Here is a 22,755-nt window from a genome sequence, read left to right on the forward strand (position 1 = left end):
AGTCGACTATATCAAAAGGAAGGTTGATGATTTGGTTGGAGAAATTGAAGTCGCAGTCGGAGCTAGAATTATGCAGGAGCACATGAATATCTTGCTACCAAATTTTACTTAAATCTCAAACCTGCCAAGATAGCGGACTCGCGGAGGCTCTGTGTTTTTACACCTATCAAAATTCTAAATATCATGGCCAAAATTAAAAATAAAATAAAATTGTGGACGAGAATTACAAAGGTAACAATCAGACAGCACTATCGCATTACGGAGAAACAGATCGTAGTTATTACGCATTCCTATCATTCAATTAATTGCAAAACCGAGAAGATTTGCGAGCCATATGGGCTTGGCTTGTAAATTATACGCCGCAAGACGTGACTAAACAAAGATTTTGCCTTGAGTAGGTGGTCATGGGGCTCCCATGGATGCAGGCATTTACTCTTGGCTAGGAGATAGACTCAAAGTTAAATGGTGGCATCTTTCCCTGTAATTAACGTGGGGGCAGTGTTGTTGGAAGGAGGAACATCTTGATGTTGAATTCTACTTGCCTACATTGCCTTGCAGCAGAAACCCTTTTTTTTTTTTTAACAATTAACAAAAACCAAAAGGATGGTGACCCTGCTGTTTAACACTTCACAAAATATTATTTATTATAATAATATATATATTTTTTTAATTTTTATCATTTGATTTACTAAAAATTAGGTTTTATAATTTGTTGTATTTTATTTTTTATATGGTTATATCGGTTTCATTATTCACATTGTTGGTCTTGCAAGTTAACCCGATTTGATTTAAGTTTTTTTTTTCTTTTTTAAAATGATATTTTTTTTCAATTTCATCATTTAATGTTGAATTGATTAAAAATTAAAATTTATGATTTGTTTCACTTTACTTTTTATAAGATTATTCTCGTCACATGACCCAAGTCATTTTACTGTGTTCGCTTTTTTATAATGATTTTCTTATAATTTCATAATTTAAATAGTATTTGTTGAGAATTGAAATTTATAATTTATTTTGATTTTTTATGGGGTTTTCTAGTCTCATAACCTGAGTTTACATGGGGATTTTTGTATCTTTTTTTATTTAATATTGAGTTGGTTGAGAATTACGTTGTATAATTTGTTTTGATTTGTTTTATATGAGGTCATTATAATCTTGTAACATGGCTCGTGAATTTAGCAACCTGAATTGTTCTATATTAATTCAATATGTTATCATTTTAGTATTTTTTAAAAAATTATCTTGAATTTTTTGAAGTTAAGCTATATTTTTAATAATTATTGAGGTTATCTTTGAACATATAAAGTTAAATGTAACATAATTTTTATATGATTAAAAAAAATCTTCTACTAAACAAAATATATTTTTATATTAAAAAATTTAATCTAGCGAACGACATAGATAATAGTACAGCCTTTATAAAAGAAAAGAGAATGGCATAATTCATTTAAGGTCATGTAAGGCTCAAAAAGGCAAGAGCTGACCATGCCACATGACATTACACATGTCATGTACCGTCCACGAGACCAAATCAAATTCCAAACACAGAGGGTCCCATTTATGTCAAACCCATATGACCATGCATTGCCAATCAAAGACATCCACGAGGGACCCTCAGGTCACATGGGGATGTCCCCATCAAACCCTCATGATCCAACGTTCCTTGATTTGCCTCTCAAAGAATCAAATCTCATCCGTTCGTTCCTGGTCCCCAGCCTTCAATACCATCGGCCGTGTTTGTCTCTTCTTTGTCCCCCTCACTGACAACACCAAACTCCATTGTGCGTCTCGTTTGACAAGCAATGATATCTGTTGCCGTCTTTCACTTCAATGATTCAGCTCCACGCGCATAACTCAGGCGAGTTTCTGTGAGCCCAACCTGCAAACCCTACTTGGCAATATGTGATTGGTCCAGAGGGTAGAGCGTGTGGCACAGGTTCGTGGGGATATCATTCCTGATCAATGAAATTCATGCACGAACAGAATAAGTCACCTGGATATTGTCCCTTGTTAACAACCCTTATAAAACTATTTCTGCATCGCCTCTTTCTCAGCATCACAGCAACAGTTTCAAGAAATAGTTCAACTTTGATTGATTTGGAATATTCAAGAATTCCCTCTGCGCAAGAGGTTGTAGCCAAAAGAGAGATTAATTATTGTTTGGCATCATCAAGTTTTGCTCTAAGATTTGTGATAAGCAATGGAGAGGTCAATGGCATACGAAAGACACCTAAATCTAAAGGCAACAGAACTGAGATTAGGGTTGCCTGGAAGCGATGAGCCAGAGAAACCATCAACTACTCCTAGTGTTAGGAGTAACAAGAGAGCATCACCAGAAATATCAGAGGAGTCTAGGTCCAAGGGCAGCTCTAGTCTGTCCTTCAATGTTGAAAATTGTGAAGGAGATGGTGCCCCTCCTGCCAAGTAAGTTCTTTCACCTCTAACATATTGAACAGCCGAATCTTTCTAGACATGATCAAGATGAGCAACTGCGTTGATTTGTGTCGAATATCCCCTGTGATAACATGTTTGTGTTGGCTAATGATGGCAGGGCACAAGTAGTGGGATGGCCACCAATCCGATCTTACAGGAAAAATTGCTTGCAGCCAAAGAAAAATGATCGTGTTGATGGTGCTGGAATGTACGTCAAAGTAAGCGTGGATGGAGCTCCTTATCTCAGGAAGATTGATCTTAAGGTGTACAGGAGCTACCCAGAGCTCCTCAAAGCATTGGAAGATATGTTCAAGCTTACCATCGGTAAGTATATGCAAACTCCCTTTTCACATATATGATAAAAGTAATGATGATGGATTAAATATTGTTTTATCGTTTCTAATTAGAGTCTAAACAAATGTTTCAGGAGAGTACTCGGAGAAGGAAGGATACAATGGATCTGACTTTGCTCCTACTTACGAAGATAAAGATGGAGATTGGATGCTTGTTGGAGACGTTCCATGGGAGTAAGTTCCATCTTCCATAGTTTCTTAATCTTTTATATAGATAAAGTGCTCGCCTAGCTATCTGTTTCCCCAAACTTACAAGGGTGTTGATCGTATTGCAGCATGTTTATCTCCACCTGCAAGAGGCTGAGAATTATGAAGGGATCAGAAGCCAGAGGATTGGGTTGTTAACAAAAAGTATATACAGAACACAATTGTTCAAAACGTGTCAACGAAAGGAGATTTGGAGATATTTAGGACAAGAGTAATTTGCCTTGGGGTTCTACAAGAGATTGTGAGGTCTCTCAAGGTTACTGTAATAGGAACAGAAACACATATGATCAGATGTTTTTTTCTTTTCCCTTCTCCGTGTAGCTTGATTTTGCCTTCATTTTGTTTTTGTTTTCTAAAATCATAAAGAATTAATACAGCTGGGAAAGAGAATAAATGGAAATTCTCGAGATCCAACTGCACAGAGAAAATGTATCGCTTTCTTCCTAGATTTGGATATGTATCAATTACACTACAGATACCAAAGATTATACTTTTTTTTTCTGAATCATATACGAGTGTTCAATATTCAGTGCTAGAAACAGAGAGAGAAAATATTTTCTCTTACTTGGTAATTGAGGCTCCCTTTTATGCTTAAGAGTCTAAATGAGATTTGGTATCGTCATACATGAGGCATAGCATTTGTAGGGGAATGAGAGATTGAATGGACTTTGATATAAATCCAAAACCTTATTTCCAACAATATTTTCCAAATCTAGTTCAACAATACTTTCCTTTTTCCATTGATGGTTCAAAAGAGAAATTCCAGCAGGAATTCATACCCTCTTCAATCTCACGATAGGAAGAGTTACTTTGAGAGCATTTTAATTCCACATTAGGGTTCCATCTAAAACTATACATCTCAATTCATCTAACAAATATTGTTTTTGGCATAACAGGGAGAAATGGGGGAAGTCCAATAAAAAAAAACCACACTAGAAACCTAGATGATCATTTACAAGGATGGATGCTAACATCACACTTCATTCCTGCAGAGAGGAGATGAAACTGGGTTTTCAGGAATGTACAGAAAAATTGCAGATACCTTTCCACCAATTTGCTGGAGAATGAATCCCATCCAAGCCAGATTGCCTCGAAGGGCTTTACCCGATTCTATGAGCGTACGTTACTAACATTCAGATTGAAACTTCATGTATATGCAAGACCAAGATAAAAAAAAAAAAGGGACAGGCACATGATTATGACTCTGGCAAACTTCCATTTTTAGGAAGAGAGGGCAACAAAATCTAGAAAGATGATCCGGTGAGAAACGTATTTGAGTATTTATAATTACTCGTCATCAACAATGACTAGAGAGATTGCTGATAGGAGAATAAATTTCTTTGATTCCCTCCTATTCTAAATGGTAGCTGGGAAGGAGACACTAGAGCTGCTACCAGTTCTAGAATTTCTGTATTCTTGAAGCCTTGCTACCTCTATCATCTACGGACATTGAGTTTCAATAGAGCAAGCTACTAAAAAGCTGAAAGAGTATCTCTTATCATTGTGAATAACAGAAACATTGCGATTAAGACAACAAAGGCATCTATTCATCATCAGTCATGTCTTCTGTAATTACTTTTATTGTAAGCTACTAGTAGTGAGCAAAGCACAAAACGTCAAACATGATTGTTCAGGACGTAGTGAAGGCGCAAGAGCTCAGGTATGACGCTGCCAAATATAAAGTCTAAGCCATGGGTTATGTGTCCATCTTCATATACAAAAACTCTGACGTGGGATTACATGCATATCTCAACAAATATCGTGTTGATTTCCTTAATTATGTTAGCTCTACATCCTACTCCTTTACTTACCCCATGGTAGTAATAGATCAAGTTGAAGCCAAGCTGGATGGATTGAGGTCCAACCAAGCACTCATGCATAAACACTAAAATAATCCAATCTTACATAGAATACGCTATATAATGCTCCTGATTAAATCCATGAAGAAATACCAGTCCATGTTGGACATGCTTCTTTAGGCCAAAATGAAGAACCATGTTTTTATAATGACAAGCATGTTGATTACGGTTCTAAATGGTTCAAAAGCCACAACTAAACTTACAACTCATAGTCAATATATTTCTACATCACATAATATAAATACAAAGCCTATTCTGGATCTTTCAAAAATTACCTCAGATAAAGAGGGAAAATAACTTGATAAGCAGGAATTCCACCATAAGTGACACCAGTAATGGGGGTAAAAACACTACAAGCTATGACAAGGACAAGAAATCATCACCAGACATTGAACTTAAACGCAACTTAGAGTCCTGATCACGAAGAGACCCCATTCTTTCATCCAATATAGCTAATTGTGACTTCACCCAGGATGGATTGTACCTGCCTTCAACCCACAAAGCTTCTCCAGTGTCTTTGTGCTTGAAATCAGGATATTTTGGGTTCCTCTGTAAATCAAAGAAATAATGGTGAATTAACATAATGAATGAAGCATATAGGAATATATAGCAGCAAACAATCAATTTGAAGTCCTCATGCAGTATTAAAAAAAGGCAGACTACTTAAGGCCTCTTGATCCATTTTCATAAACAATTATGAAAAACACCATAAACTGAAAATGGATTAGCAGAACAAAAATAAAACAGAATCTTAATGCACGAAGAAATTTTTTTCAGAACATACAAACACAAAACGATCATTGCATCAAATGCAAGCACTCAAGAACTTTCCAATCAAACACGATGGCAAGAAGCATATGTATGCATGCATTTTCCAATTTATTAACTAAGACGACTACCTTGTCCTTCCTGTTATCCCACCACTCCAACGGACTAGCAAAAAATGCTTGCCACCGTTCTTCTGTGGAACCCATGTCATTTGCAGTGTTATTACCAAACTTTCTACCTGCAGGCAGTTAAACATCAAATAACGTCAACAACCAAACAATAACTTTACTTTCGAAATCTTATGTCATAAAAGACATGTGATTTACCAGCTTCCATGTTATTAAAGCCTCGGTCATATAATCCTGTCGGAGAGCTCCTCTCTATAAAATTCAGCTGCTGGACAACCACCTGCAAGAAGTTGGAACAAGATAACAATCCAATTGAATAAGCTTATTAAAAAAACTAGCCCAGAAGCACATATGACCATAACAGAACCTTGTAGTAGGTCTGCAGCTTCCCATCATCATTTTCAACTGAATCTGAAATCAGACGACCAGACACGTATATTTGCTGGCCTTTCTCTACGTGCTGAGAAACAACTTGGGCCAACTCATCCCAGAAAGTCAAATTGATCCTGGGAAACACGCATTATCATTTCCATAAAGGGTTTATGAAATTTAAACCCTATGAAGCAAACTGCAATGCTTGTAATATCACAGGAAAGCAGGAAACAAATGTGTGACAGAGCCCTACAAGTAAAAGGTAACAGATACTGAACACATGCCATTAAATGTACCTATTTCTAGGTTAAGCAGATGCAACTGTAAATAATTAAAAGTACAAAATTCAACTTGTTAAATTAAAAAAAAAATTCACTTATGTTTTGCATATGTGCATTTTGTTTACCAGGAGGTGTCGGTTGCAGATTTCTTGACAGCAAGTCGAGTCCAAGCGACTACCTTGCCGGAGGGGAGGTGCTTGATTTCTACAGGGATCCCAACGATGCCGATGAGGTGCACCGAGTTACAGAGCTCCTTGTTCCATTGAATCTCAGCCGGTTTAGCATGCGTAACCGTTTGACTGTAGTGGTTGTCTCTGTAGTCAATGGAGCATTTCAAGCTGCGTTTGGGGAGGGACTTCTTAGAGGAGGAGGAGAGGGGGCTTAGGGGTAAAGTAGGGATTTTGATGTTTGTGAGAGGGCTTTTTGGAATGGAAAAAAATAGGTTAGCTGTTGATGATAATGCTAGTGTTTGCTCTAGAGCCATTGTTGGAAGTTGAAAATTTTGGTCTTGCTGTGATTTAGATTTAGACTTTGTGGCAGTGAATGGCCATGAAACGGTGAGTTTTAGAGGTGCCGATACTGTGAATGCGGTGGGGAGTTTGGTTTTGCGGGAAAATATCTTTCAAGGGTTTTTGGCTCCTCTTTTCACCGCACTCTTCTGGTCATCCTTGTTCAGGAGATGAATGGTGTCCCCATTCGCGAGGAAGATGGGCTAGTTTCAGTTTTGGCATTGTCTTTGGGCTTGGCATGGATCCGTACTAGCACCCTGTTTTTTATTTCAAAACAATTTATATTAAATGAATATGTTAGTCTCTTTGAAATAAATAAATAAAATTAGAGAGGAATATATATATATATATATATATATATATATATATATATATATATATATATATATATATTAAGAGTAAGAACAACCGTCTTTCTTAAAAGGTATTTCAAAAAAAAAAACTTAATAAAATTGTATAAAATAATTGATTTAGAAAGAACTTTCAATTAATTTTTTTTTTCCAAATATTAATATGAGTTGACAACAAATTAAACATAGAATGCAATATGAATGGAAAATATTCGGCTAATAAATACATTTTGATAAAAAAAAAAGCATAAAAAGTTTTAGGGCAAATCTGATCCAATTTAATTTAATATGAAAAAAATTCTCTCCGAGTGTGAAAATTGATAAAAAATAATAAATTAAAATCAAATTTTAATTAATTATATTCCAGATAACCCACTGTGTGTCACTTTATCTAATCGATAAAACACATTAAAACTGATTAAATTCTCATTTATTATTTTTATTTTTAGAAATCCGATAAAAAAGGACGGCTTCTCTATGTTTTATGGGCCGGGCCTTAAAACAATCCACATCCACCAATCTTCACGTGTCCAGATTCAAAGAGCGGGCTAGATTAATGGGCCTGACGAAAACAGAAGCTCGCCTACCACTCGCCGATTGGCTTGTAGACGCATCATGCTCGGAACATGCTGGCTTCATTCATTTCCTCTCTCGGATTTGTGGTCAATATCATCAGCATCGTCCCACCCAACCAAATCGTCTTCACTCTCCACTGAGCTCAGCGTCCCCGGAAAATGCTAGCTCGTCTCGGAGCCACGCGTCTTCTCGAGATCCGTCAAGCTCTCCGCTTAACTCCTCAGGTTTTCTCCTTCGATTTTTATTTCCTATCGTTTTTCTCTGCATCCAATCGCCTCCTTCGATCTCATTTCTCTCCGTTTCTATCATTTCCACAGGCATCTCGATCCTTCTCCACTGCCTTGAACTATGTAAGCACTAATCCTCCCTGCTACGAAATTTTGACTGTTTGCATTGAATTTTTCATTATTTATTTTTGAAATTACTGTTGTTTGAAATGAAATTGGGGTTTGGTGCAGCACCTTAATACTCCGGATAACAATCCGGACCTTCCATGGGAGTTTACGGCGGCGAACAAAGAGAAGGTAATGTGAAATAGCTAATAATTTTAATCTTTCTCTTATTATTTTTCTTTCGGTCTGTGTATATGGCATTTTCACTTAATTTTGCATGTACTTTCAATAAATCTTGATCATTTATTTTCATAATTATTAGTAGTAATCGGCGGAGACAAGCCCAGTTTAGTGTATTTTAAGCTTTGGCCTCGGTTGTTTAGAAATTAGAAACTGTCTCCTGCCAAGCTATTGGGTGCGGCGAGATGGATAGCCTTACTAAACTAGAGCCTGGTCATGAAGGTAATGACCTTGTAAATCAGAAGAATCTACAATTATGATGATGCTATGTAAGCTGGGCCACTGAAATAGTGAAATGGGAGTATTATATGATAAATGCAGGTTTGGAATTAAATGCTTTGTGCAGAATATTGGTTTGTTATAGGAGACTTTGGCATGGAGTGATCATTTTGTTGGTATGTTAGTAGCGTGGTTTATGGCCTTGAAGAAGGTTATTGCCTTTAGCAAATATATGAGAAAGGTGATCGATAAAAACAATTTATTATTTGGTGACCTTCTTCTTCAGTGTCATAGAGGAACTGCATTGGAGGGTGATGCAGGATATTATTGTGTGAAACTCGCAAGGTGCCTAGGCTGTAACTTCTTTTCCTCTCTTGGGGTGCTGATGTAACAACTTTTGTAGGAGTTAAAGCTGTGTTAGTAGATGGTGAGCTCTTTGCATTTAAAGGAGGCTTCTTTCTGGGGGTTGTTATTACCGTTGGCCATACAGTAATGTCTTAATACATGGGGAATAATTCTCCTCTTCTGCTGTTTTCAATGAGAGTTTTGGTAATTTTCTTTCTTGTTTTGGTAGCGTGACTGTTAAACATGTACAGACAATTTTGTTGGTTGTAGCTATTTCTCCTTTAATGTGACCATGGTGATATAATGATCTCATCATTGTTATGAGGAAGATGAGAGTGAAACATAACACCAGCAACTTGTACCTAAAATTCTGTAAATCACAAAGACAACTGTTTACATTCTTCAATTATGTTAGGATCATGCACTTATGAATTCACCAAAAAAAATTAGCTATTCATAAGGATAAAACTTTGTTTCCTTAAATCAGCAGTACATATCCAATTTTTAAGTGGCTTGTAGGCATGAAGGGTTTCTCTATTAGTATGAATGGGTGAGGCAATTAGCCTTGTATTCTTATACTGCAGTAGCAGGGCAGTTGATCAAAGTATGAATGCTGGCCCTTATAACCCTGGAATCTCAATCGAACAGAAGCTTGCCTAGCCCCTATCTTTAACTCCCTTCAGCAAAAACATTGATTGCTCTCTTAACTAATTGTCTATTAATGTTTAGATGTTAACATTTCATTTTTCATAACCTCTGATGTCAGGTTAAAGAAATAATATCTCATTATCCGTCCAACTACAAGCAATCCGCAGTTATTCCTCTGTTAGATCTTGCACAGCAACAGCATGGAGGATGGCTCCCAGTTTCAGCAATGAATGCTGTAAGTGGACATGATGTAAAAAAAATACTGATTTTAATTCACATTTATAAACTTCTAGCAGTAAATTTGAACTAGTCTTGTTAAATACAGGGAATTTAATGGCACATTTGATATGTTTGTGGTAAACAAAATATTTGCGGTGAGAGTTGGATGCTAACATATCATGGCGCCTTTCTATTTTAATGAAATGTTATATGATATTTTATCATATTGTGTTAACAGTTTGTTGGTTGCTTGTCTGTTGTCGAATCATTTAGGGATTACATCTGGTTCGAAGTTGGGTAAATCTGGCCATAGTTACTGTTTTCCCCCCTCTTTTCACATGACTTTTCCAATGGTAATCAAGCTAAAAAAATCCTCCAAAATCATGATTTGGCATTATCAAACCCCCCAACCCTAAGCTAATGGAGAACTAGAAAATGCATTTCTTAATCACATAAGCAATTGGATATGTGTATCCAAAATTCACAAACGATCACATTTTGTCATATCAACTTGCTATAACCACAAGGGTTTGTGGCTATGCTCCCCACTTTGTCAACCATTCTTCAATTCCAAGGCCAAGTTATGAGGATCTATTTTCTAGTGAATTTCATACTCCATAATCCTGGTATTGATGGCATGCCTGTGACTGGACGATGGAGATTCAGGCAAGCTAGCCTTGGGATACCTCCTGACCATCAAACCAAAAAAAAAAAAAAAAACCAAAAAAAGGAAAAAAAAACTTGGAGCCAATTTATTTTCTTGAAGGTTGTACCTAATATTGCTGTATCTATCAGGGGAAAAAAATAACCTAGTAAAATAAGCATTAAAGCTACCCTGTTTAGTTTGAGGATGGTTTTGTGCTTGGCACTATGTATAGTATTCTTGCTTCAGCAGGTGTGACATTCTTTTTGTCCCTCTGTTCTTATTTGTATAGCACAAAATTATAGGAGATGCAAAATAATTGATATCTTGAACATAAATGGATAGATTGATAAAAATCCAAGATGGCCATGAATTGTATTATTTTATATCAAATATTTTATTATTTTTCCTTCTGAGTTTCAGTGAGATTTACTGGATTATTTGGTTCATATAATCAGATCACAAACTTGTTTTGCTAACATGTGTTGCCACTTTGTTTTTCTTAGTTTTTAAACCTGTTTGCTGTAAATTTCAAATTTTTGGATATCTTCATGTGACTAAAAGAAAGATAATCGTACTGGAAAGCAGACTGATATATGATTAACAGTATTGAAATGTTTTGTGGATCCTCTAGGTGGCTAAGGTAATAGAAGTTGCCCCTATCCGTGTGTATGAAGTTGCAACGTTTTACTCAATGTTCAACCGGTCTCCTGTAAGAAAATTTATCCTTTTTTACATCTTGCTTTCTCCACGCATGCATAATGCAATTTCATGAGCCTCTTTAATTGCTTTTTCAGGTGGGCAAATACCACCTATTGGTTTGTGGCACAACACCATGTATGATACGAGGTTCACGGGAAATTGAAGATTCATTACTAAAACACTTGGGGGTGAAGCGCAATGGTGAGTTAAATAGCATGCTTGGCTTCTTTCATGTTACAGTGGATCACATGTTATTTAGAATTTGACTTGAGATTTGGAGAATAAACCCTTGCTTCCAATTTTTAACATGCAGAAGTAACCAAGGATGGCCTTTTCTCTGTTGGAGAAATGGAATGTATGGTGAGTATTTCTTCATCATCTTTATTAAATGAAGTGCTGTTTTCCTTAGGTTGTTCTTGAATCAGGACTCGGTAATTGGAAAGAACTACATCCATGCTGGATGCTCCAATGAAATTTTTGGAAAATGGATTTCAATGTGTTTATTGCTAGGTTTAGTTGAAATCTCCAAGTTCTAATTAACAAATACAAAGGAAAACCAGCAACTGAAATTAGGGGTATTTTGTTATGAATTACCCAGTTCTCTTGCTACACATTACTGTTTGAGTGCTCCTGTCCTGTGGGGTTACCGCATGGAATTGTATAAGGGTATTAGAAGGTGATCTAATGCAAACATATTGATTAGCTTAGATGTAAAGGCTCTTGCCATCTTAGCAGAGAGATCGAACCCAATTTCACAGGCAATTGGTGGTTAAGGGGTGGCAATCCATCCACTTAAAAAGTGCAAAAACTATATGAACATGGATAAAGAAATACAGGTCTTTTATGATACTCTTGACCATCATTTGTTATGGATGCATGGTGTGATATTAGTTATTGCTTTTCTGCAGGGATGTTGCGTAAATGCTCCTATGATTACAGTTGCTGATTACTCCAATGGATCTGAAGGATATACTTACAATTATTACGTGGGTCCATGATAATTCCTCTGTCCTTAAAAGTTGAGTAATTGTGTGTTCAGATGATGTAAAACTTTCAAAATTTTATGTTGGTCTTTCATTTTAATTGCAGGAAGATGTTACTCCAAAACGAGTGGTTGAGATAGTTGAGATGCTAAGAAAGGGGGAGAAGCCACCGGTAAGACTACTGGCAGGGGATTTTGATTATCTTTACTTTTCCCTGGGGCTTTTTGTTTCTCATATGACTAGCACTATTATTGCTGTAAACTCAATTTCTCTTATGCATTCCAGCATGGCACACAAAACCCACAACGCACCAAGTGTGGACCAGAAGGAGGCAATACTACTCTGCACGGAGAACCAAAACCTCCTCCATGTCGGGATCTTGATGCCTGCTAAAGCTATGGTAAATGTTGTCTCAAATAATGCAGAACTTGGAGTTTTTCAGGCTTACTTGATGATTTGCTCTTGTTTCATTAAGCTTAACCATTTTTTTGTATTTTCCTGCCTGCCTGATTTCTGGTGGATGTTTAAATCCATGCAACTGCTTATTTCAAGTTTTTAAATGGCTTAACAGATCATTGATGTCCTTGGATTCTCATAAAATCTGTAGGTGGTTGAGGGCTTGCCTTTTTATGGTGGCACTGAAAACAGTTTGTTGTTAACACTTGGGTATGGCATGGCTCATAAAATGTAATTCTAAAACCATCCCTAAGATGTTTCTTCGGGGCACCAAAAAAAAAGGAACAGAAAAAACCACCATAAGATAACGAGTCAAATTTTGTTGATTCTGAAGTGAAACGAGGGGGAGAGAAACCCAGATTTCCCATGAGTTTGTCATTCGGAGGTTAATATTTTCCAAGCTTTTTTCTTTTCTTTTCATTTTTTTCTGCACTCAGTAGCAACTAGCATGTCCACAAGCTTTGTTTCTTGGATTTCTGAGCTATCCCTATATGGTAACTGAGCCATCCAGCAAACTGGATACCCAAATTGGATGACTGTTTGAGCTTGTTGACCTTAAGAGGAATGTTCACCAATGTTGTGATAGCTGTAACGATTTGTTTATGTTTGATGCGGTACTCCGCACATGGAATGGACTGTGTTTCCCCCTCATCCGGAACGAACAAATAGTATTAAACAGATGATAGATTATCATGATGTCAGCTCTGCTTTATCATCTTGTCTCCTGTAGTGCCTTGAGAGTGATAGACATTTATCCATTTTCGTTGTAGGATTTGAGGATGGTGATGACCAATTTGTAGTAGTGTGTGACTAAAATGCGGATTTTAAAGACGATAGACATGAACATACTTGCAGAAGTTGAATATAAGCGTGGATGTAGTGACTTGCTTCATTTGTCGGAATTGACCAGCCCACTTCTATATTAGGTTAAGAGTTGGATAAGGGTCAATGGAGGAAACGAAAACTAAACCCAACAGGCTCTGTGTTATTTGTATTTTAAAAGTGTTTTTAATTTTTTTTTAAATTAATATTTTTTTAGTGTTTTTAAATTATTTTGATATGTTATATTAAAAATAATTTTTAAAAAATTTTAAAAATATATTATTTTAATACATTTTAAAATAAAAAATATTTTAAAAAACAATTATTCTTAAAAACACTCCCTTTAATGAATCCATTCACCCTTTAATGAATCCATTAACAAAGCACCGCAGGTACAAGAATTGCTGCGGATACTTGCTGTTGCACAGACGTGAGTGCGGTTAATCACGGGCAACAAGAAGAGGAAATATTTGATAGCAATGTCTGATGATATACTCGTCAGATTTGCTGAGGCATTGAGGGAAAAAGGACCAGCATCTCAATGACGCGTACAAAAGCTGTTTGAGTTTTTTCCTACTTGAATCGAAGTCCCCTCTTTTAAGGATTCTGTTTCCTGCCCTTCAAGTACATATTCGCACTGAAAGAGCATTTTATGATTCCAGGAAGATGGCTGTGTTAACAAAACAGTCGGATTAGCAACGGTAATCAACACAACCCAAATCTCCCATTGGATATGTCTCTCTCCAATGATTTCATCCTCCAATAACGATTCAGGAGAAAAGGAAGTCAAATTGCTTTTTGAAACCCCACGCGCGCTTTTTAAACGAAGTAGCACCATCATTCTCTGTTGGACTAGAACACCCAGCATATTGAAACAACCAGACATCTACCTTTGCATTCCATTTCCTCTGAAATACACTATTACAATAATAGTATTTACTTTCAGTCTACCTCTTTTACAAGGTCCCACAACCCACTACAAAAAAATTGAGCTCCACTAGAAAAGTGCTTTCATCATTTTCCACTCCCCCACCACTGATTCCAAAAGAAGAGCATGTCATGCGAGCTTTGAAAACTCTCCTCTCACTCGAACTTGCAGAGCGCCTGCATTTTTTTAGGCATAGACATCGAACCCCGTTTTGAAAAAAGGCTGGAAAGAAAAGGAAAAAGCAAGAAATATGGCATCTGACTTTGATTGCAATTTGAAACTCGGGGAACATATGATCGTGGGGGTTGAAACGGGACAAATAAGGAGTGGGACCCTAGGCATTTGGTGATTTTTAAACGGGACCACGGGATGCTCCCCCCCTTTCCACGGTTCTATGACGGGGGGTTAGTTTCTGGTTTCACAATAGTAGTGGTATCTGGTGGTTGTGTGTGGTAAATTGCAGTGGCTAGTGAGATGGGCATGATGCAAAGAGCCTTTGATTGGAGAAACTGCATGGCAGCACCAACATTTTCCTCCATTAGCTTAGCTACCTGTCTTTCAGTGCCATCATCTGACCACTTCTCCCACGCCAGTTGGTTTCTTCCGCCTTCACCAGTTTCATCCTAGAGTAAAAGGAGTGAGCTCAGTTGCCTGGGTGCAAAAGGGAAAAGGAAGTGAATTATCCTCCATAAACACTATCTTTTCCTTGTTACCTCAACTGGTGATATTGGGATGTCCGTTACAAGTGGCGCAACAGCACCAGCTCCGCCCAGTCTACTCATGCTAAATACCTGTTAAATTGATTATGTGTCATTGTTTAGAAAAGGAAAGAAAGGGGAAATTAATAAATTCATTACAGTTTGTGTGAGCACTTCATTTCCCAATGAATGAGGTACGTACCTAAACAAGACACTGAATATTCAAACTTTAATTGCATAACATCTAATAATTCACCTTTTCCAGGCAATCTTCATTTCATAATTTGTCATTTATAGTGAAGATATTGTCATTCATTAAAATTTATGAGCATCCAAATATTCCTGAGGAAACTATACATGACCCTCTCATTTCCTCGCAACAAATTCTACCACAAAAGTACCAACAATATTTAAAGACACAAAAAAAACTTGGTTCAGAAATGGAAGGATCAAAGAACAAAAAGTGGACACCCAAGACAAAAGGGAATCTAAAATTAACTGACAAGTGGAAATTCATAATTTATGTGAAAGACCATAATCAATATTCTAAACAACTGACCACCAATAATTTGGCTTTCATATTCTAAACAACTGACACCACACCACCACTATTCTGGCATAAAAGCCTGTTTAGATTGGATGAAAGAATGACTCTTGCTAAAATCACCCATTGGTTCAGCAATCATCAGAACCTTGACTGGCATAATCAGTTATTCTCAAACATAAATTAGAGTAGAGAGGGGGGGTGACTAAAAATCTTCTTGACTCTTCACAAACACAAGAATATTGATGTTCACCATAAAGATATTGGCTGAATAAGGATTATGCAATTGAGACTGGAAATTTCGAGATCATACCTTTACTTGAAGCCTTAAAAACTTCACATAATCCACAATTTCATCAAGCATGGCGGCTCGATCCGTCTGTACAAATAAATTATGCATCAGTGATGGAGGATGGATTGAGAAAGAAGCAACCATCATGCTTTGTGAACCTTCCTTGCCTTTGATCAACCAAAACCACTCATTCTATAGCCATATTCCTAGAACAATACACCTATAAATCCCCACCTATAAACTAGAGGAATCATGCTCCATTGGAACCTTACACATGCCATATGTAAAAAAATTACTTTTCTTTTCCCTTCTAGTACTTGTCACTTGATCCATTTTTTGATTTCCATATTCCATATACACAGTTCATTCTCATTTCCATCATAGCAATTGATTGGAAGCCAAAAGTTGGAAAAAGACTTGACAGTGTAGGAGTCAGGACACAGATGAAACTATCAAAATACAAAATATCCTGTATCCTCGTGGACAGTCAAGTCCAGCTAGATGAAACATATGCACGAAAGGAAATCTATACTCAGATGTGATTTCTTGGATATACCAACAAATATTCTGTTAAATCCATAATCCCCAAACAGTTCTGAGAAGAATACAACAAACTTCTGGCAAATGGCCAAATGCTCATATAATTTATGTCAAGGTGCTCAAGTCATATTAATGCATTTGCCACCAGCAGAAGAGGAATCTAATCAATTATCATAGATGGGCACGGTTAAGGCAAACTTGATCACAGACCTAAAACTAATCATGTATAACTCTAGCAGTTTCAGCAAAATTAACCATTTAACTACATGACACTATATTAAATTTTTCATATTCCATTTGAACACATACAATTTTTATATATTAGTTGATTCCCAATTTGTAGAAAGGTTAATTGTTAAGACTTTATAAGCAAATTTTTTTAACACAACTGAAACTCCACTGCATTGGCAAACTACAGTCTGATGCTCAAACTCCTTCTCCCTTGTCAAATAGAGCAGCTTTTCTATAATGAGCTCGGTAGTAGGACTCTGTTACCACCACGCATTGCCACATATTTAGCACCTAGGAGGTGATAAGTACCAACAAGTAGAAAGCAGTAGATATATTCGGTCTAGGCCAGCTTGTTTGAATATCTTGGCAGGCCCATAATGTGCTGTAATTAAGGCTGCGAGATAAGTCATTGCCACTGCCAGATAATCCAGCATAACTACAAGGTCAACCACCATGGAGTAAAACTCTCACAAACCACCACCAACCATCCCTATGGTGGATTTCTTTACTGAAATCAGACCAGAGATTTGAAACAATAAAGTTGTCATAGTATTTAAAATCATTAACCTCAACTTGACAAGCCCTACTAATTTTTCAAAAAACTTGATTCAGGAAAAGAACTATCCACTTGGTCAGAAATAAATTCACTTGTACTTCATTAATTGTTTAATGTTTTTTCCTTCTAACAAAAGATGCAAGAATGAATTGCCAAATGCTTTTCCTGGAGTGCAGAAAGCAATCCCATTCTGCAAGAAAAATTATGAATTTATGCAAGGGGAAAGACACTGACCTTGTTCACACTAGGAACCAGCTCCTGCAATGCCCTGATTCTTTCGGCTATTCTTTCTCTGCGCAACTGTGACAAAAGGGGGAAAAAGATCAAGAACAACAGTGCAATTTCTATGGGGAAAGACAAATGAAATTTGAAAGATGAGAAAAGAACAATGAACTCAAGAGCCAGCACTCAAGTCCTCTCTAACCCTTCAAAACATCATAATATGAACCTAACAATCCTTCTTGATTTATAAAGGTTGTGATAGTCAAAATCACATGGAAACATGACCATCAAAAGAAGAGTATGGATGCTTTTCAATTCAACACAATGTAATCCATGTCAAAACCTTAAGATAAGTAGGTTCCCAGCAAGATTGATTGTAATGATGAAACTAGTCAGTTTGAAACCTCAACTCTCAGTGAGATAACTCCCTCAAACCAAAGCATTAGTGTTGTGACATTTTAATAAGATCATAAACATCATACCGATGGCCTTCTTGCCAGATTTTTTTATATATATAGATGGCCTTCTTGCCAGATTTTCCCGAGAGATATGGATTAGATTTATCATCATCGATTCATAAACACAGCATTTTGAGGCATGCTAATTATGAACCAGTTACATTTTGAATACTTGCATTGATTCTTCACTAACACCACTTACTGATCAAACAACAAAAAGCCTCATTTAAAATACAATTGCCAGGACTCAACCCAATTAAATCTTAATAAAAAATAATAATTTGAACTTTGAACATTAATCAGAGCCTATATTTTACTCCTTAACATGAATGTTCAAGTTGCAGTCTCTCTAGTCCTCCCATTTTACTTTATAGTCGGTAAGGAACAATTTGTATCCTTTATTCTTCTAGAGCCATGTGTACTCTTGACAATATTATATCATTCCATGGTTACCACTATTGTGCATGCTATATTAAGCCGTTTCGATGGTTAACATTATCGTGCATACTACATTAACCTTACCCGTTCAGCAATACTGTGAGGATCTGTGGCCTGGCCTCGCCTAGCCCGTACCCTTGGGCGCATTGCTGGTGGATGTGTAGCTGCAGTGACTGTTGTGGGCATTGGTTGACCATGAAAAACCTGCAAAAATATGAGAATCTTACCAAAGACAGATTACAGTAAAGGATAGGCTATTTCACCAGGTCCACTAAATCCTCCAATCCCAAAAACATAAAGTTGCAAAAAAAGGAAACCAAATATGTATGAGTGAAACAATAAACTGCCTGACAATGGTTGATCACGTGAGAAAACATAACAACAGACATTAAAAATCAAAGGTATTGTGACAACACCAGAGAGGAAAGAAACGTTAGGTATAAATTTGGCAATTCCTAGAAAATATTGACTAATCTAGATACTAGAATACATCAGCTAATTATGGTGCTTGTGCATAGATTGACAGTAATTTGAAAGAATATAGCATATATGACCGTGCAATGAATGTTTTTCACCACTACGATTGGACTACAACAGATCAAATCCAGATCACTCACGTGAGAGGTGTATCCTGACCAACCACTACACTGTTACAATTCGTTACTAGATGAACCAAAGAAAATATATGATTCTTATTGAAGCAGAAAAACTGATTCAATTTAACGTCATCTGAAAACTTGAGTGGATTTCACTTGAGCAAAATCAAGTTTTCTTCTGTTCTCAATTTCAACTATTACTCACAATCCCTGCTCCTTCACTGTTCCTTGCATGCCAACTTCAAAAGCTGACAATTTCACAATTAGGCAATTGTCCAATCCAGCAAAATCAAACCCCACAACACCCCACGTGTTTGACTTCTCAAGAAATCATTTGTCAACTAAAAAAATATCCAATCAGCCAGTTATAATGTTGAACTGGTAAAGATCCACTACAGCCCCCCGAATGCTATTTCCACTGTATCACTTAATTTTCCTTTACTGACCATGATCATACAAAAAGAAAAAAGAAATTATACCTTAGAAGGAGAAAGAAAACTATAGATTAGGAAACATTTGTATATAAATGTATCAAAGTAATCACTCTTAGCCACTCAAAGGAGGGCCGACAACAACCAGCTTCCTATTCTTTTCCTTTGTCAAAATACACATCTTGGAATCTCACTACAGTAACCTCCAAAGATCAACCACCTACTTTTGTGTCTCTATATGAATTCTTTTTTCTCCCTCACGCTCTCTCTACACTCTAATGGAAAGAGCTACAAGCATTGAAAGGGTAATAAAAAATGATTAATTAAGAGAAATTAAACTGGCTTTTGAATTGCATGTCTTCAATTTCTAAATTAATAGTTTTAATAATATCACTATTTTCCTTTTTTGAAAAACTTTAAAAATAATAATTTCGCTCCAAAGAAAACTAAACTAATACTGCAAAAAAAAAAAAGTTAACTTTCACTCACATTTCTTACTCTACCATCAACAATATCATCACGGAACCGATTCCCACTCCCGGACGCCTCCTCGGGCTTCAGAAACCCTCCCTTCCCCTGCTCCAAGCTAAGCCCCAGCGGAAACCCGTGAAATCCCGCGCCTCCGCCTCCAGGAGCACCGCCGAGTGCGGAGATGTGGCCGGAACCATCACCGGAGCTAAGCTGAAGCATCATGGGAGCTTGAGCAGAAGCAGCGCCAGCCAGGCCAGCGTCAGCTCCAACCAAGCCAGCTTCAGCTGAAGCAAAATTAGGCATCCCGAGAATTTCCTGCAGGAAATCATCGGTTGGAGGTTCGGTTGGGTTATTGGCCATTTGGAGTAGGTCTGGGAGGAGTCAAGTTGAGTAGAGATAGCGAGTTAGGGATTCAAAAAAGCATCCATTTACATGCAAAACCGTCTTAATTGGAAGGTTTACGGCATGTTTGGGGCATGAAAGATTTGGCAGCAGTCGATTTCAACTACTTAAATTGTGGCCAGATCTCGTGTTTTGAAAGAACTGTACTCTAAAGGATTGAATTCAACTGCTTACAAACATGTACGGAAATCAATTCTCTTTTATAATCGCACGAGAGGAGGTGTGATTTATTTGAAGAATTCTGGCCTGAGAACTCTTCACATTCACAGTGCCTAGACTACCCCTCGATATAAGAATCTCACTCGCGCAACACATGAGTCTCCTGTTTGCGCTCCTGTTTTGTTATGGGTTTTTTTATTGCGGTTTTCTAAAAAACAATTATAGTTTTAATAAAAGTATTTTTAGTTGATATATATATATATATATATATATATACACACGAGTTTTTACATTAACAGAAGTCTCCGTAAATAAAAAAATAAATTATTTTAATTTTTATAAAATCAAAGCAATTATGTATAAAGAATGAAAATTAGGAGACCATTAAAATATCTCTTAGTGGATAACTTTACTATTTGACTCTAGCCCATTGACGTTGCTTCTAAAATATACATGTTTTTCTTTCTCATTATTATGTTATATACGATTTAAAACTACGTGGCATTGCTGTTATTTTGACTCGGACGAAGTTTTTTTAAGAATCCATTTAGAGGTAGGTTTAGATTCAAAATATTTTTTATTTAGAAATATATTAAAATATTTTTTTAATTTTTAAAAAATTATTTTTAATATTAATACATCAAAATGATCTAAAAATATCAAAAAATATTAATTTGAAGTAAAGAAAAAAATAAAAAAAATTTAATTTTTTTCAAGAACGCTTTTAAAAGGCAAAAACAAAATTTTTTTACAAATTATTTTTGATATCAGCATATCAAAATAATTTAAATATATAAAAAAAAATTAAAAAAAAATTAAAATTTAAAGAAACACGATTTGCACCGCGTTTTCAAACAGACTCTTAATTTGACTCGGACAAGGTTAACTTAATTAACTTAATTGTTAGTTTTTAAAAAATAAAAATAATATTAATTTATTTTTATCAAAAAAACAATCAACTGAACAAATATATAGAGTCAATAACTAAATTATTATAATAAGTTGACTTTCAAATCCAAGTTTAGTAAATACAATTATATAATATCTATAGTCATGTAAATTCCTCTCTCTCTTTTTGCTTTTATAATAAAGCTGATGTTAAAATGACTCCCACTGTCCCACAGGCTGTATTGTGAATTTCAGATGTTTGTCAATAAAGATAGGATTGACCGAAAGGGATCAAGGATACACTTGTCAGGAAAATACGTACTCTAAAAGGATAATATAATAAAATAATATATTTCAATTAATCTCTAAACATTTCAAATTACACAACTCAATTCGATTACGATGACTTGGAATCTGTTCCAAACACAAGAATTTAATTGGTTAATAAATTGATCTCTACTTCAATAATAGAAACGAGTTCATTTCATGAATGGAATTGGTTCCGTATACCTTTTCAGGGATTATTTGCATTCCTTCTCTTTTTAGCTAAGTACCTCGGCTTTCAAAGTTTCAGCTTTTCGCTTTGCTTTGGCTTGCTTTGTAATACTGCCGGTGGCAGCTAGTGCCCGGCGAGGAGTCCCGAGAGCGAAGAGACAGGGGGGGGGGGGCAAAAAGGAGTGGCTTTTATCCTGATTAAAAATGTTGTGCTTTACGTAAAGGGAACGCGTTGATTTACATTTCTAGCCACTTTCCATTCTGCTCGGGTTTATCGACAAACGGTATCGTTTTTCTCGTGCTCGTGGACCCACCCAGCAAACTACATGCTCAATTCCTTTCCGGACAGGGATGGCAACGCTATCCGTGTATCGGATTATTTGATATTTATATTTTTTCTATTGTTTATAAATTATTTATTGTATTTTGAATATTTAATAAATATTTATTATTTTTTAATCAATTAAAAAATAAAATAGTTAAAATATATATATTTGAAGCATGTATATGTATACATTAAATAATAAGATAATAAATATTATTTATATTTATATATTTAAGTTAATATTAAGGTATGTATATGTTATATTTTACTTAAAAAATTAAATATTTTACAAATATATATCTTAGGTTAGGTTCGAGGCGGTTCAACAATATTTAAATCTTATTATTTATTAAATCTAAAAATACTTATTTATCAAATTCAAATTAAATTATCATCTTTATTTCCAGTTCCGGAGAAAACGTTGGGCCATGGAGGATATTTTCCTTGCGTGTTTTGAATTGATTTTTCAAGGTTAAGCTATAAGGTATTATGCATTATACAAAAAGATGGTTTTAATCTCGGTAGGTGCGTGATTTGGCATCACAGATTCTATAGCTAAACTCAAAAAAAAAAATGATGCACGTAATATTAATTTAATGTTCCTATATAACCACCCTTTCTCTTTAGCTTTTTTCT

General features: G+C 36.0%; 4 protein-coding genes across 7 annotated transcripts; 2 read left to right on the plus strand and 2 right to left on the minus strand.

Moving 5' to 3' along the window:
- The first annotated feature begins 2,001 nt into the window (after nucleotides 1–2,001).
- LOC133692714 (auxin-induced protein 22D-like) lies at nucleotides 2,002–3,493 on the plus strand. Its single transcript, XM_062113836.1, has 4 exons — nucleotides 2,002–2,424; nucleotides 2,552–2,757; nucleotides 2,861–2,960; nucleotides 3,062–3,493. Exons 1-4 carry the CDS (start codon nucleotides 2,201–2,203, stop codon nucleotides 3,129–3,131), a joined length of 600 nt encoding a protein of 199 aa, XP_061969820.1. The 5' UTR covers nucleotides 2,002–2,200; the 3' UTR covers nucleotides 3,132–3,493.
- A 1,498-nt stretch (nucleotides 3,494–4,991) lies between these two features.
- LOC133692713 (protein OSB2, chloroplastic-like) lies at nucleotides 4,992–7,152 on the minus strand. The gene is made up of 5 exons (XM_062113835.1): nucleotides 6,527–7,152; nucleotides 6,116–6,254; nucleotides 5,947–6,028; nucleotides 5,752–5,858; nucleotides 4,992–5,401 (listed from the first exon to the last, which is right to left on the minus strand). The coding sequence occupies exons 1-5, from the start codon at nucleotides 6,883–6,885 to the stop codon at nucleotides 5,210–5,212; spliced, it is 879 nt and encodes a 292-aa protein (XP_061969819.1). The 5' UTR covers nucleotides 6,886–7,152; the 3' UTR covers nucleotides 4,992–5,209.
- Nucleotides 7,153–7,853: 701 nt separating this feature from the next.
- LOC133690602 (NADH dehydrogenase [ubiquinone] flavoprotein 2, mitochondrial-like) lies at nucleotides 7,854–14,179 on the plus strand. 4 transcript variants are annotated; one of them, XM_062110830.1, is made up of 11 exons: nucleotides 7,854–8,060; nucleotides 8,154–8,186; nucleotides 8,295–8,360; nucleotides 9,739–9,855; nucleotides 11,117–11,194; nucleotides 11,280–11,385; nucleotides 11,498–11,544; nucleotides 12,093–12,170; nucleotides 12,274–12,339; nucleotides 12,453–12,567; nucleotides 13,838–14,179. In XM_062110830.1, exons 1-10 carry the CDS (start codon nucleotides 7,995–7,997, stop codon nucleotides 12,558–12,560), a joined length of 765 nt encoding a protein of 254 aa, XP_061966814.1. In that variant the 5' UTR covers nucleotides 7,854–7,994; the 3' UTR covers nucleotides 12,561–12,567; nucleotides 13,838–14,179. The 4 variants fall into 4 exon arrangements, with proteins under 4 accessions (XP_061966814.1, XP_061966813.1, XP_061966812.1 ...); XM_062110829.1 differs by lacking the exon at nucleotides 13,838–14,179 and adding an exon at nucleotides 13,394–13,647; XM_062110828.1 differs by lacking the exon at nucleotides 13,838–14,179 and adding an exon at nucleotides 12,775–12,826.
- A 135-nt stretch (nucleotides 14,180–14,314) lies between these two features.
- Nucleotides 14,315–20,565, minus strand: LOC133690600 (transcription factor UNE12-like). The gene is made up of 6 exons (XM_062110826.1): nucleotides 19,869–20,565; nucleotides 18,437–18,556; nucleotides 17,469–17,534; nucleotides 15,929–15,994; nucleotides 15,087–15,164; nucleotides 14,315–14,996 (listed from the first exon to the last, which is right to left on the minus strand). Exons 1-6 carry the CDS (start codon nucleotides 20,208–20,210, stop codon nucleotides 14,766–14,768), a joined length of 903 nt encoding a protein of 300 aa, XP_061966810.1. The 5' UTR covers nucleotides 20,211–20,565; the 3' UTR covers nucleotides 14,315–14,765.
- Between the last annotated feature and the right edge of the window lie 2,190 nt (nucleotides 20,566–22,755).

Source organism: Populus nigra, chromosome 4 (genome assembly GCF_951802175.1).
Source record: "Populus nigra chromosome 4, ddPopNigr1.1, whole genome shotgun sequence".
In the NCBI taxonomy this organism is placed as follows: Eukaryota; Viridiplantae; Streptophyta; class Magnoliopsida; order Malpighiales; family Salicaceae; genus Populus; species Populus nigra.